Here is a 16699-nt window from a genome sequence, read left to right on the forward strand (position 1 = left end):
GGAAAATTTATAGTAGATTCCAAAAGGAAATCGTAGAACTGTAAGTTTTTTTTTTTGGAAGAGTTAAGACTGTCAATAAGCATTTAGTGAATAAAAGAAGAATTTGCTATTTACGTTCTAAAGGAATGTTCGAGAAAACTCTGATTAGGAAGTTTCATCTGTATTAAGGATGCCGGATCCGACTATTATTTCTACTGAAGAAAAGAGACAGGATTGAGTTATGAAGAATTAATGTGTGCTACATGAGTGATGAAAAGGATCCTGTGAAAATAAAGAATAAAGTCACATATCTTCGGAAAAGGGCCTTCACAGAGAGAAAAAAACTGGCTATGAACATTTTGTGATTGTGCAAACAAAGTGTTTAGTCTAGTCTTAAGTGTAAGTTTATTTTTAAAAGGCCTTGGATCCAATTAATTTGTAGTTATAGTGATGTAATATTGTTTAAAGTGTATATATATTGTTTTAGTTTTCCTGGAGTATACTTCCATCACTATGATACATAGCTGGTAATCTTTTCACCCCAAAATGCATAACCGTACACTTAAACTGATATCCATTCTCCTATGCCCATACTGCCAGTCTATCTTATTCAACCTGTAAAAGTTTAACATCATCTTTATAAACCATTTTTCTACCCAATATTGTTAATGTACAAATTAAATAGTAGTGGCCCAAGAACAAATCCTGTGTCATGCTACTAGTCACAGTCCTTCTAACTTCTGAATAAACTACTATCTGGTATCTCTCCATCAACCATCCTTTTATCCACTTCATCAACTTTATAACTATCCCATGCGCTGTAATTTATTGCTTTGAATTCCATGTGGAAACCTGTCAAAAGCCTTTTCAAAGTTCACCAGTATCACTGTAAACCCAAAACCTTTATCTATCTCAGTTGTCACTATATTATAAAAGGTGAGCAAGTTACTGAGGCATGATCCACCCTTCACAAAACCATGTTGCTTCCCATATCCCATTTCTGTGTATCCATTCCATTTTGCTCTTGACCAACTTCTCCAATAACTTGACTACAACTACTGATATGCTGATCGGTCAGTAATTTGCTACCTCAGTCTTGAAGCCTCCTTTATGCAAAGGAACTATTTTCCCCCCTCTTTTGACTCCCCTTGGGACTAACCCAGAGCCAAGACTTAGATTAAACAGCATAGTCAAAGGCACTGCCTTGCTAGCGTCTTCTCATAAAACTCGAGCTTCTATGCTATCTAATCCAATAGCTGTATTATTCACCTCTAGTTCATTTACCTCAGTTTCCATAAAAGCCTTTCCCTCATTACTTCAATAACTCCATTAGGAAAATATACTCTTGTAGAGTGTTCACTTAGTAATTCAACTGTTTCATTTGCTTCAGTTACTTCCCTGCCACCGGCATTCATTAAATTATTGTTCCATAATCATTGTTCCTTTTACTTGCAACATACTCAAAGAACTCTTTGGGATTATCTGGCCTGTGTTGCTAATTTCCTTTCATACTCTGATTTTTGCCTATCCTACCGTACTGTTACACTTCTAGCCTGTGCTTTGTACTTCTGATGTGTGCCTGCTGGTCACCATTCTACTTTTTTTTTATTTATGTATTTTTTTTTTATATCGAGCCATACACGAGAGGTTGGTTGATCAACCTATAGTACATTACTGTCGTATATGGGTAGTGGTTTGGGAAAAGAGGAACTTGTTTACATTTCATTTGAAAGATTGTATATTGTATTCCTTGGGAAACACAACAGGGGGAAGACTGTTCCACAATAGAGAAGTTGCAGGGATGAAGGAAAAACTTGTTTTGTTTGTTTCAAAGTGCACTGTAAAAGGATGTTGAGCAACAGCTGCACGTGTTCTAATAAGCTTAGTACTAATTGGGGGAATTATTGATGTTATTTCAGATGAGCATTTCCCATGGAAATATTTGTAGAATATACATATTGCGGAAACCAAACGTCTATGCGAAAATGGGGGAAATCAGTTGGTAAGAGATAGGTCATTAATAAGTCTAATTGCTCTCCTCTGTATTGAGTCAAGCATTTTGAGGGAGCTTTTAGGGCCCCCACCCCCATATGTGAGAGCAGTATTCAGTAGCTGCACAGATTTATGATTTGTATAAGGTTAACAGCTGTTCAAAGGTGAAGTAATGTCTTGAGCAATAAAGAAATCCTAGTTTTTTGGAAGCTGGGGATGCAATGGTTGTGATATGTTTATGCCAGGAGAGGCCTGATGTTAGGGTAATTCCAAGAAGAGAAATCTCATTTTGTCTGGAAATTTGAGTGTTATCAAAAATAATACTGAGGCAAGATGGTTCGTTTTTGTGAAAAATAAGCCAGAACTGGGTTTTATTAGCATTGAAATTGATGAGGTTATCTGAGCCCCAGTGGAGGATGGCATGGAGGTCAGAATTGAGGGCAGTGGTGGTTGATGTTCTGTATATTGAAGTGAGTTGTGTAGAGTAAGGTGTGTCAATTGAAAGGGGAAAGAGTGCAATGTGCTCTCATCTGCAAAACTGGGTATTGGGTTGGAGGTCAACTGAAGTAGGTCATTGAATACAGAAGGAAGTGGATTGGTGAGAGGACGGAACCTTGTGGAACCCTGGCATTAGTTGAATGGTGAGAGGATAAGGAACCATCTACCATCACATACAGTGTGCATCCAGACAGAAAGCTGGCAATCCAACTTACAAAGTCCTGAGACAGATCAGATGATGGTAATTTGCTTAGTTGCACTTGATATCTTCAAAGCTTTTCATCGGGTCTAGTACAAAGGCTTACTGTTCAGCCATCTCTGGACAAATGCCATGGAGAAGTTAGATTCACCTAACTTCTCTATGGCATTTGTCCAGAGATGGCTGACATACGTCAGCAGATCTCCTGTTGATCGGCAGCGACGGAATCCATACTGACGATCATTTATTAGGTGGGTGAGTTGGGAATTGATTTTTTTCATTACTTTAGACAGGACTGAAGTAAGCGAGATAGGTCAGTAGTTGGATGGCATGACTTGTCACCCTTCTTGGGAATGGGTTGAACATAGGCCAGTTTCCACTGGTATCTATCCAACAACCTGGAAACTGACCTGGGTTTAACCCATTCCCAAGTTCAGCCCGTTTAGTTCTTGTGCACCAACTTTCAGGACAATTGGAGGAATGCCATTAAAGCCAGGAAACTTTTTTGTGTCTAATTTGGACAGTATTTTTCTGATCTTTTTCTGGCAAAAGGATATAGGTTCATTATATGTTGGACATCTGGAATAGATGGGGGGGGCATTTACCATGAATTGACTTCACAAAATCACATACACTCGTATCCAAAATGTGAGGACAAGCACTATTTCTTATGATTTCAATTGCAAATTCAAAAGAATTAGCTTGTGGCAATTTGTATAACTGACAATTTCGAGTAGAAAGTGGGTACACATTCAGATTTTCGAATCACGTGCATAGGGGTCACGTGGTAGCACTCAACAGGTTAAATGACAAAAGCCTGTGCTAAGTGAATTGTATTTGAAGGAAGCTCTTTTTGTGAAGGAATAAAGTTGCAAACTTCGATGTCTTGTAATGTCTCAAAGACATCACCCATATTATTTCACACAAGGAAGAATTATTGGAAAACTTGAAGAAAGCCACAGAATTACTGATATTGCCATTGAGTTTGGAATCTCACATAGCATTGTATCCAGACTCTGGGTAGCATTTCAAACAAATGGAATGTGTTTCAGACATTTGCTAACATCAAAGAGGATACGATGGTAATCCACTCACAAGGTACTCTGAACAAAATCCAAGGGTTGATTTAATTTGGAAATCACTCATTAGATCTCTAAACACATCAGAATTTAATTTCTCTGCTAACTATTGGACACACCTGCTGAACAACAACTGACCATGTGCCAGCATCCACTCCATGTGTTTCTGTTGTACTTGTGCAACAGTTCCTACACATTTGCTATTTTTAGTAATGTATTGATTCATAATTAACACTTGTTGTGTATATTCATCCAAACCCAGATGAAGCCACTAGGTTATGTGGCAAAACTGGTAGGTGATTAGCAGTATTAAATCTTTATGACCAATAAACCCTGTGTTTAGTTATTTTAATGACATTGGGAAGAATATGACAGGTGACATACAACTATTTGCCGATGATGCAAAGGTAGATAGGGTAATCAGAAATGTGGCTGATATGCAGGATTCGCAGAATGATTTGAATAGATTGGAATTTTGGGCATGGGAAAATGGGTGTCACCTCATTGTTAGTAAATGCAAAGTAATGCACTTTGGCATGATTAGATATCCATTGTGCTAGATAAAACTGATCAGGCTAGGGATCTTGGAGGGTTATCCACAAGGAGATGTGTTTTGCATTATGGGAGATACCGAGATAAGAGTGATGTTAGCTTGCTCCACCTTTGCAACGAGTTGCTTGGTGTTGTACCACCTTACCGCAGTCCTGAAGATACTTTCAGGTGCAAACTTTGTTTACTCACACTTGGATAAAGGATTAAACTAAATTTATTATAGTAGATAGGAAGTTGAAGTTCAGGGGCCATGTAGCAAAAATTGCAAATATAATTTAAAATATAATTGCAGTGCTGAAACAAACTTTGACATGTAAAGATAAGGAAGCCATTTTGCCTCTTTACAAGGTCTTGATAAGGCCTCACTTGGACTGTTGTTTGCAGGTCTACTTTTGGTTGTGATTCTGATACAGTGGAGGGAGGTCAAAGAAAAGTGCTAAAAATGATATCAGGAGTAGAATACTTATTATGAAGACAGATTGTGAATTTGTAGACTGCAGACATTAGGAAACTGAAGAAAGAGAGGAGGGGGATATGATTGAGACTTTTGAACTTCTGAAAGGGTCATATAGAATTTCACTTGGTGGAATTTTTCATTGTATGGATGGTGGGGAAAGGACAAGAAGGCATCCTTGAAAAGTGAGAATGAATGGTGGTGAGATCTAGTTTTTCTCTCATAGAGTCATGCATGATTGGAATGGATTGCCGTTGGATGTTGTGTGTGCAAGTAGTGTGAATGAATTCAGGAACAATTATGACTACTGGGGCATGTAGTATATGGCCTCCCTTTAAGAGTCCCTGACTTCCTGGAGGTCTCTCTTTATAATAATAATAATAATAGGAAGGAACTTGAAGTTAGCAGAGCTAATCTCAGATGATATGGTCACGACAGAATGGGTTAGGAAAGATTAGCTAAACAAGTTGCAGGTTGGCAGGAAACAGACACAGAGGAAGACCAAGATGTTGGTGGATTGATACAGTAAAAAGTTCCTTAGAAGACAGAATTATAAGATCTAATAATGCTGGACTCTTGGCAGAGAACAAATTAATTTAGAGGAAAATTCCTGATCAGAAGTTAGCAATTGTATAAATGTTTTCATTTAGTACTATCATAATATATATTCCTGTAAACCTTTTGTTGGTACATATCAGGAATTTGATGATGATTTTTGAAGAGTTGAAGGTTATAGTTGTTTGGGAATACTTAAAGAAGGCTGTTCCAGAGGACAGAGTTGGATGGAATAGAAGCAAGTTTGGTATGTTTGCAGTTCCACAGTAAAGGGGTACTGGGTGGCTGCAGCTCTTGTATTACCAAGTGCAACAGAAAGTGGAGAAATGATGGTTGCCAATTCACTGGAACAGTGACCACGGAAGCATCTGTAGTATAGACACAGTGCTGAGACTAAAGTGAGTATGTAAGAGAGGGATCGTCTGTAAGCCTAATTGCTCACCTCTGGATGGCACTGATTATTTTAATTGAAGTTTTAGGTGCGCCATCCTAAACATGTGAGCAGTATTCTAAACATAGGCAGATTTGGGATTTGTATATAGTGAAGTGTTGGTTGGGTGTAAAATAGGCTCTTGAATGAAAGAGAATGCAAAGTTTCTTGGATGCTGATGTGGTTATTGTTGTGATTTTTTTATGCCAGGAAAGACTGGATGTAAATGTTAGCTCAAGCAAAGAGATTTGATCTTGTCTGGTGATTTGTGTATTACTGAGGGTAATGGTAGGTAAGCTAGGATTTCTTTTGCATGAGAAGAGCCAAGACCGTGTTTTAGTGGCATCGAACATAGCAAGGTTGTCCTCACCTCATTGAAGGATAGTATGCAGATCAGTGTTTAAGGCACTAGTTGTAGACGATCTTGTAGCCTGGGATGTTTGAAATGATGACATATAATTTATTACCCATTTATCACAACTGTTAATTGCGCATTTATTTATATGTTGCAAATCTGTTTGATTTATGCCTATTGTTTTCCTTTGATGTGCCATTCATATGTGATTCATGTTGGTTGAAATATAATATGCCTCTCAGAAATTTAAACATATCGACCAGTTATAGAAATTATCTTAATTATCAGTTACTCATATATCTAGAAAGCAACAAAACCCTTCTATAGAGTGACATTTTCTCAACAAAGCACATAGCAATTTGTTGCATCACACCATCATAGCAAGTATGGCAACAGTAATACAATTTTTATGTTGCCTGGTGTGAACTTGTTAAAATCATGCTTACTCATCCTGCAAGAAGATTTAAGATTTAATCAAAAATAACAGTAGACTTATCAAACTATGTTCAATGAAGCATGCTATATTTAAGGAACTAGCCACAGTTCACTGATGATGGTCTATAATTTTTAGATTAGGACTCATAAAGGGTGAAAAAAAAAAAGAAAAGAAAATTTTTTTTTTTCATTTATTTGTTTTAAAGAAAAAAATCAATTCCTTGATATTCCAAATTTGTCTTTAACCCTTTTCTTTAACTTGAGTGATTTTTTTACTCCCTTCTCAGGAATGCTTGCATAAATCTGGACTACTATAATCAGATCCGAGGACTAAATTTTTTGCTTAGAGAATGATTGAGTGGAATAGATTCCAGAAGCAGTCATCAGTGCTTTGTCAATGAATGTGTTTAAAGAGAGATGTGATAAGCAGTATGTGAATAATAGAGTGAGTCTCCTATGATGATAATTTTCAGTCTCCATGGAGATACCTATGTAATAATAATAATAATGATATATCTTTCCTTGTGTGCACTTGACTGAAAAAATCCTACTACAATTCAGATGTCACAGTTTTTCCTCTTTCTCCTTTTTTGTAAATTGATGCATCAGGAGCACTGCTTCAGTAATTTGGTTTTGATTTTGTAACACCAATACCGCTGAATTATGCAGGTAGAAATGTAAAATTTGTATACTGCATATATTCTTAGCCTTGGTAACTTCCATTTGCAAAACTACCTGTTTGTAAAAAAAAAAAAAAAAAAAAAAAAAAAAAAAAAAAAAAAAAAAAGACATTGGTGCAGTTCTGATCACCAACTTGAGAAATTTTTCTATGCTTCATTAATATTATGTATTTATTTATTTAATCTTTTTTATAATTCTAAAGCATTAAAGAATTTTAATTCCTTTTGATATTCTTTTATCAGAGCTGTATAGTTGATAATGTGGTAATTACCATTTTTTAAGGGAATGATCCAGAGTGTGTTAAAAATGCATCCAGAAATGTTATCAGAGGAGACAAATTCAGATAATTTGGAAGATTCCTTGGTCTTCAATGATAACAGCATTTTACCACAACAGCAAGTATTAGAAGGTAAAAAAAAATAACTATTATCTACATAGCCAATGTTGCAGATTATAGTTTTCTAGTAATCATAGAATTTTTTATTAATTATTAATCATATCTTTTTTATATAATTTTTAATTCACATTAAAAATCCTAGATTTATAATGTGAATTTTCAGAAAAAAAATCACGAGGCTCCTAGAATCATTTATAAATGGTTAAAGTAGTAAAGAAAAAAACTAAGCTATTTATGGCAATGGAATACACCCTATCTAATGACTAGATATAAAAATTAAATTTAATAAGGTTTCAGTTGAAGGTTGTCTATATTAATGCCTACAAATACTCATCTTCAGTTACTGTTTTAAACCAAGAAATTACTCATCTACAAGAGATCTTCATCTCTAGACAGTATCGCATCCCAAGCAACTCGTAGACTACGCTATTCACTCAGTCCAAAATCATGTGCCTTCTTCTCAAAGCCACATATCAACACCACATATCGGTTTAAAGTTATATATGTCCAAAACATCTATAAAGCCATAAAACAAATATTAAAATTACAGAATTGTCTTTATCACTAACAACAAACTACAAAATTTGCTTAAACATAGACCCACAATAACATAGGCTGGCATGTTACTATGTCATAATGTAGTTTATAAGTTTAACTGCAAGTCAGGATGCAACACATGTTATATTGGTTCCACCATTTGTTTTATGAGTTTCTCTAAATCTTTCTTTGGCCTTTGTCCAAAGGTGGATCAGGTTAGGTAGGTCTGCTGTAGAACAAAAATAGTGGAATCCATATTGGTGACCAGTGTTAGGAGTAGCTAGAGAAGAATGCCAGGTTTTTTAAAAGTTGGGGAGACTATTGATGTAATTTGTTTATGACATGATAATCTGGATGTGAAAGGTAGCCCAAGAAGGAAAAACAGATCATGATAGGATATTGGAAAATTATCAAAACTAAGAAGGAGCAAACTAGGAGATGTTTCTCAGATAATAAGAGAGGACTATATTTTAATAGCATTGAAATTCAGTAAGTTGTCTTTACCCAACTTGAAAATGGTGAGAAGATCTATGACATTGGTTATGTCAGAAGCTTCAATTATTTCAGTACTACAGGATTCCTCAAATGAAAGAGAAGAATCTGTGTGTTAAATCTTAATGCTGGAAGGACATCATGTTGGAAGTTTAATGGACATCTTCAGGGAGTATAAATAACACTTGTAACACACACACACACACACACACACACACACACACACACACACACACACACACACACACACACACACACACACACACAAAGACAACACAATACTTAATGAAACATGTTGGTGATGCTAAAGTCCTATCTAGCTGGTGCACCCTCTACGGGCATTAAGTCCCACTGGAAAGTTATGACCCTTATCTGTTCCACTAAAGATCAGCTCCCTCCTCTCTTTCAGTGCCTGGAGTACATAAAGTAGCTTGTTCCTGCAAAATTAAGCTTACTTCGGACTGACTGGTAGATCAGCCACTGTTTGTTTAGATGAACACAAGTTGTACATTTGCAATCACAACTATGGTCAATCCAGCCTTGCAGACCATGTATTGGATACAACTCACAGAATATTCTGGAAGAAAACCACCATACTCCATCATAGTAAATTTAAAAAGGAAAGACTGTTTTTGGAATCTGCAGCAGCACTCAGAAATCAACCCAATTTAAACAAATATAGAAGTATAAAACTTCCCAAAGTTTGGGAAACAGTAATTGTCAGACGTTCTATGTGGGTGGTCTGAAAAGGTCTTGGCCTAACAATGAAAAAACAAATTTATAATTTCAAAATTATTTTTATTTTTCAACATAATCTCTCTTAAGACTAATACATTTATTCCAGTGATGCTCCAACATCATTATCCTGTTCCTGTAGTAGTTCTGAGTAAGATTTGCAAAATACCCCTCTACAGCTGCAATCACCTCTTGATTCACGAATGACCAGCGAGGAAGATTTTTAGTTTTGGAAAAAAATAGAAGTTGGAGGGAGCCAAATCTGGGGAATAGGGTGGATGTTCTAACAATTCATAGTGCCGATCCCTTAATTTTCACATTGCCAAAACATCTTTGTGTGTAGGTGCATTGTCCTGATGAAAGATGATTTTTTTCTTTTGCAAACCAGGTCTTTTCTCACAAATTTTTTCATTTAGTCTGGTTAAAAGATCGAAGTAATATTCCCTGCTTATTGTTTTACCTTTTTCAAGATAATTAATGAACAAAATGAATAGCATCCCAAAACACCGATGCCATGACCTTGTCTTCTTTGGCGCTGAACAACCTCAAATGAAAGAGAAGAATCTGTGTGTTAAATCTTAATGCTGGAAGGACATCATGTTGGAAGTTTAATGGACATCTTCAGGGAGTATAAATAACACTTGTAACACACACACACACACACACACACACACACACACACACACACACACACACACACACACACACACAAAGACAACACAATACTTAATGAAACAAGTGGGTGATGCTAAAGTCCTATCTAGCTGGTGCACCCTCTATGGGCATTAAGTCCCACTGGAAAGTTATGACCCTTATCTGTTCCGCTAAAGATCCACTTTTGTCCACTGTTTGGATTCTGGTTGTGTACTGGTGAATCCAAGTCTCATCCATAGTAATAAATTGATGCACAAAATCAGTTTTATTTTTGTTAAAACGCTCCAAGCACTGTTCACAGAATTTTATGCGAGTGCGTTTTTGATTTGCGCAACACCCATCTTGTGCAAAGCTTTTTCATTTGCAATTCTTCATGCAAAATGTATCTTACACATTCTTTTGAAATGCTTATAGTCTCAGCAATTTCACGTGCTTTGACTCTTCGGTCATCCAATACTATATCATGCAGTGATCAATGGTTTCTGGTGGTGTTACACTTTTTGGACTTCCTTCGTGTGAATCATCTTAAAGGCTGGTACTGCCGTGTTTAAACTTGGCAGCCCATTGCTTAATTGTTGAAAACAAAGGAGAAGAGTGCCCATAAACGTTGATGAACTTCAAATGAATTTCTTTTGCCATTAAACCTTCTTTTACAAAGAATTTTATAACCACACAATACTCAATTTTATCCATTTCAAAGGATACAGGCAACACTTTGACTTCCGACAGCTGTACAAAAAAAAAAATACTTGATAGAATGACTTGCAATTTCACATCAATGCTTTATGACAGATGTACCAACTTAGAAAAAAAAAATATTGCCAAGTGTGTTGCCATTTATGGTTTGAGGCTGAGAACTTTTCAGACCACCCACATAGTTACATCCTAGGCCGCCTCCAAATGCCCATAGAGAGCACACTACTTAGATAGGACTTTGGAGTCACCCAAGTGTTTCATTAAATATTGTACTGTCTTTGTGTGTGTCAAGTGTTATTTATACTCCCTGAAGATGTCTCAGTGACTGAGATGAAATATTAGAAGCACTAAAATTAGTTTTTAATCCTTTCTGCCAACATGACTGGAAACAATTAAACCACCAACATGCAGGAAAGGAATGAAGATTGCTGTCATCAGCAAAACTATGAATAGGATTCAGAGTCATAAAGAGGAGGAGTGTGGCTAAGAGTATGGAAGCCTGGGATACTCTCATTGATGAGGAAGCCATCCACCATGACATGCAAAGAACCACAGAGGAAGCTGGCAATTGGTCACAGAGGCTGGGAGGGAGACCATAAAATGGTAACTTGTTTTAGAAGGCTTCATTGCCAGGCAAATGCTTTTGAGATATCAAGAGCAACCACTTGAGTTTCTCCAAATCTTTCCTTGGCCTGTGTCCAAAGATGGTAAGGTTAGGGAGCCCTACTTGTAGGGCAAAAAATGGTGGAATCCAATTTGGTGATCACTTATTAAATTGTTCTCCAGTTAGTAAAAAAGCTGGTTGTTGGTGATAATTTTCTCTATCACTTTCAAGAGTACTCAGGTGAGAGCAGCAAAACTAGTTTGATGGCTGATTTTTATCATCCTTTTTAGTTACAGGCTAGACAAAGACTTTCCTCCATACTGTTGAGTAGATTTCAGATGAACATGACAGCTTATAATGGAAATACAGGGTGGGTATTAATTCTGGAGGAATACTCTCTAGACCAGGTGGCTTATTAATATCAAGACTAATGAGGATTTTTCTGATATTCTTCTATCAAAAGATCAGGAGGGACATGAAATGGGTAGTTTGTTATATTGCAGAAAGTGATTTGCCTTTATCCCTTAAAGAAGAGTTGAAAGAAAAGACTGATGCCAAGAGGTATTCACTATCTTTGGGTGGTGTTATCATGGTACCATCAGGATGTGAAAGGTGGAAACAAGAAAGGGAAGTTGAACCTTCCTTTTCTTGTTTGAAAATAATATGAACCTCCAGAAGGTTCAAATTAGGGACTATGCTTAAAATATATTTTTTGAATTCTTTGTCCGACCTTCTGTTCTCCTTCATGTTATAGGTCACTTTCTTCTAACAAAAAGGAAATTTTTAAAAAACTTTTTTTAAAGCTAATGGTATAAAATTAAAAGTTAATAAACTGATTAGCTGTATTAATTATGAAACTTTATTTGATAATAATAGCATCATCTCTAGTATATTTTGAAACCATAACAATAACTGGATTGTGTTTCTGCTCAACAGTTTTTAAATTTTTCTCAATGATTTTTAAAGCATGAAATATGCTAATATGCTGTTTTATAATCTGAAAAATACTATTTTTTTTTCTTCTAAAAATTCTTAACACATAATAACCCCAGCTTCACAGTTGAATCATAGATCAAATTATTCTTCTACCTCTGCTGACCTTGGAGTGGCCTTCCTTCTTATGTAATTCCTAAAAAAAAAAAAAAAAAAGAAAGGAAGCACAGTTACAAGTAACATTGACAAGTCCATTCCTGCAACTGTTGGATCACCATAAAAAAAATAAAAAAAAGAAGTAAACAAATGAAATAAAACAATATTTGGTTGATTACTTGCCAACCTGTTTGGCCGAGTGGTTAGTGTACCAATCTTCAACCAACAGGTCACTGGTTCAAATCCTGCTGTAGGCATGGATGTTTGTAATTGTCATTAGATTGGAGATGAATTTCATCCCAGTATGAGACCATTACCCTGCTTACTGGAGGCCTGAAGTGGCTTGAAGAAGATCCATGTTTGGTCTCTAGAGTAGGGTTTCCAGACAATGTAAAAATAAATTTAAAAAAAGAAACATTACAAAAATATATAAAATTGAAGGGAAAAAAAATCCTTAGCCTATCCATGGTACAAATGTACTATAGGTTTACTAATAACCTTTCGTGGGTGGGAACCACATAAAAAAAATAACTAAATATATAAACTTAGTAGAACATTGGACCAGAAACCTATTTAGGACCTCTTCTAATAACAATGAAATTAATAATTTAAAATATTGATAATGCTTGGATATTGATTGTAAGTACTGGTGCCACTATTTAATTTGGATACCAATAATACAGGAAAAGATATAAGGGGGATATTCAGTTTTTGTTGCTGATGCAAAACTGGGAAAGCAATGGTTGATAAAGGTGATGTAGATATCCTGCAGGATGATTTAAATAAATTGCCATTGTGGGCAGAGGATAATGATTATCAATTTAATGTTGCAAAATGTAAGTTTATGCACCTCGGGTTGAAAGGTTACATGTGTTGTATCATATTGATGGTACTGGATTGCAGGAAGTTGAACTAAGACTTTTTTTTGGGGGAGGGGGGTAATGTTGGACAGAGTGTTGAAGTTCAGAGGGCATATTGCAAATTTTGGTAAAATAGTTCAAAGGATTACTTGGATGTTGAAAAGTAAAAATAGGGAGATTATTATTCCCTCTTTATAAGGCTGTGATTTGGCTGCATCTTGACTACTGTGCACAGATTTTGTCACCTAGGTTTCTTAAGGATCAGGAGATAGTGGAAAAGATTCAGAGACAAGTGACCAAGCTGGTGGCAGGTCTGTGGAATGCTCCCTATGAGGATAGGTTGAATGTTTGTAGGGATAGGCAGTAAAGAGGAGGACATGATAGAAACTTATTAGTTTCTAAAGATATTAAAGGGGTTTTTATAAAATTGATGCAAAGGATTCTGACTATTTGTCAATATGTGACAAATAGTCAGAAAACTAGGGTTCATCTATGGAAGTGATGTAAGAGTGTGGTTAATAAGGGTGTGTGGACTAGATTTTTTGTGTGGAGAGTAGTGAATGAGTGGAATGATTTGTTACACTTAGTTGTGAGTTCTCTGATGGTGAATAAGTTCAAGGAGAGGTATGATAGGTTTTTTGTGTAAAATATTTAGTTTGGGTCTCCCACAATGAGTCTCCAGACTACATGGAGATACTGTATAATAATAATAATAATAATAATAATTGCTGATTATGATGTAATTATTTTATATTTATTTCTAATTTAGATTATGCACATGATGCAGTGGTGAGGTCTCAATCTTTACCAATTAATAATTACATTAAGTGTCGTGCTTGCTACAACTATGATGCTAATCTAAGTGATGAACTTACTTTGCAAATTGGTAAGTCTAAATTTGTTATTTTATTTTAAAAGAGACATTATTATTATTACATAACACCCTAGGGAGTCCAAAGGACTCATTAAGGGAGGGCACCTACTCTACAGCTCTCTCCACTAACTACAACTACACCAATGCTATCCACCACCACTAGTATTTTCACAGATAATCACAGACATCCATGCCCACGGTGGGATTCGAACCCGAGATATTAAAACATCTTGCATTATTTTGTGTGAATCTGTACTATAGCTAGTTGCAGTGACCCTCTCCTTCCTTTGTTAGAGAAATATAGATTCAGTTCCTGTCTAGTATGTAAGAAACATTTCAAATGCTTTTCAAATAAAGATGAGTTATCCAGTCTGACATAGAGTGACAAGTGAACATGCATTTTAACAGATATATTAGACTAGAGATAGGACTAGTTTTTATCTTTACTATAACTATGTTTATAAGAAATCGTGTTACTTTTCTGTAATAGGTGACTGAGCCTAATATAATAAAGGAAGATGGAACAGGATAGTAATTTTGAAATCATGAAAATGAGAATTGTGCAGCACTGTTTCAATGACAGAAGTATCAGAGTATTTTGAAAGATATAAAAGATAAAATGTTTACAAGTTGAAATTACTGAATAAAGTAAACTACCAGATAAGCAATCCCCCCCCCCCCCCGAGACATCAAGTTATATGTAGTGTAGAATGTTTATCATTATTATTATTGTTGTTGTATAGAACTTTCCTGTAGTCCCAGGACCATCACTTTGAGTGAAAAGCACTCTCATCAGACTAGAGTCTGATGAGAGTGCAACCCATTCCACTCATTCACTACTCTCCAAATGAAAATAAAGATGAGTTATCCAGTTATGAAAAATCTAATTTTCATACCTTGCTAACCATACTGTTACTCAATTTCCAGGGATGAGCCCTTGTTCCTTCACTAGCCGAGTACTGAAATATTTCTCTACATCAGTCCTCTAAAACTCCCTTTTAGTAAATATTTCTGTCACATTCTGCCTATCAGCTAACTTTTGCAACCCACTAAACCTAAATCTGTTGTCATAGGGAGCATTTCAAAGACCACTGACCATCTTGGTTTCTTTCTTATGGATCCTCTCCACCAATTCCTTATCCTCAAGAAACCCAGGACAAGCTGAGCACAGTAATCCAGATGTGGCTGTATTAAGCTCTTATAAAGAGCAATGACAACTGCCTTATCTTGGCTTGTTATTATGTTCTTCAATAACCAAGTAATCCTATGAGCTACTTTGGCCACCTCTGTAACATACCTTCTGAACTTCAACTCCCTATCCACCAACATCCCCAAATCTCTAACTTCTTCAATTTCCTAGAGTATAGTTTCCTTAGTGTGGCATACAGCTCATAATCTTTTCATCCCACAATGCCTTTATACTCTTTTCCACATTAAACTGGAACTAATTATCTTTTACCTATGTTACTACTTATGTTATTATTTATGTTATGCTATTTATATTATGTTTCTACTCTTTGATATCTGTCCATCAGCTACTGTTGTAGCCATTTCACCAGCTTCATATCCATTCACATTTGTTCTAATTTGCATAACAGAGTTCTATGTAGTATCCTGTCAAATGCCTTTGCAAAATACAACAATATCATCATTTAATCATTCCATTTATCCAACTGAACCATCATTCTATTATAAAAAATTAGTAAAAAAGGCATGACTTACCCTTAACAAAACCATGTCCCTCATACAGTATCATATTCTTATCCAATCGTTTTTGAATTCTATTTTTGACTAACTTTTCCAGTACCTTTTACCACCATGCCCAAAATACTGATTGGTCAATAATTTGCTACCCATTTGCCCTCCTTCCACCCTCTTAATACTGTCAGAGGAGCTGCCAATTCCTTTGCACATCATGCAGTATGCAAGCTGATATCCCATCTAATCCCATGGTTGTATTTGCAATGAGATTATGAGATATCCTAAGTACTTCCAATTCATCAGCCTCTATTTTCACTTCAGTTCCTGTCACATCTGTCATAGCATTACCCTCACTTGGATGATGGATGCTTGCAAATTTTCACTCAGTAACTCAACTGTTTTATCTGTCACCTTGCTATCATCCCCACTCATTAAAGTTATCCTTCCATAGTCATTCTCATTCTCCCTTTTACTTGACATATAATGAAAGAACTGTTTAGTATTTTCTTTGACCTACTTGGCTAATTTCTTTTCATAATTTGAATTAGACTTCCTTACCCTGCTGGTTAAGGAGGTTAAGGTTAAGGAAGCTGGTTAACTTTCTTGCCTGTGCCTTGTACTGCTTGCAAGCTTACTGATCAACTTTATACTTATATACTCTTCACAACTGTTTTTTTTTTTTTTTTTTTTTTTTTTCCAGCTCCTGCTTAATAATACTGCTCATTATCTGACTTTTACCTGATTTATCCATCTGACGTTGGGTATTGTTAGATCTTGAATGATGGTTCTATCAAGAATAGAACTGCACCATTCAAGATTTAACAAGAACAACAATATCAAGCAAAAGAACA

The 16699-nt window shown here is 35.8% G+C and overlaps 1 protein-coding gene across 4 annotated transcripts in view; it reads left to right on the forward strand.

Moving 5' to 3' along the window:
* The window catches only part of LOC150100364 (nostrin-like), a 398805-nt gene that overhangs the window by 336719 nt on the left and 45387 nt on the right, over window positions 1–16699 (forward strand). For 3 of the 4 annotated variants that reach the window (XM_090402920.1, XM_090402918.1, XM_090402919.1), the window contains exons 12-13: window positions 7492–7618; window positions 14043–14159. In XM_090402920.1, the coding sequence (XP_090259046.1) occupies window positions 7492–7618; window positions 14043–14159 (244 nt within the window). Of the gene's footprint in view, window positions 1–7491; window positions 7619–14042; window positions 14160–14637; window positions 14833–16699 lie in introns of those variants that run through there. The other variant, XM_090402921.1, reaches the window with a different exon arrangement.

Source organism: Typopeltis vanoorti, chromosome 13 (genome assembly GCF_054136105.1).
Source record: "Typopeltis vanoorti isolate ZY-2024b chromosome 13, IOZ_Tvanoo_1.0, whole genome shotgun sequence".
Taxonomy (NCBI): Eukaryota; Metazoa; Arthropoda; class Arachnida; order Uropygi; family Thelyphonidae; genus Typopeltis; species Typopeltis vanoorti.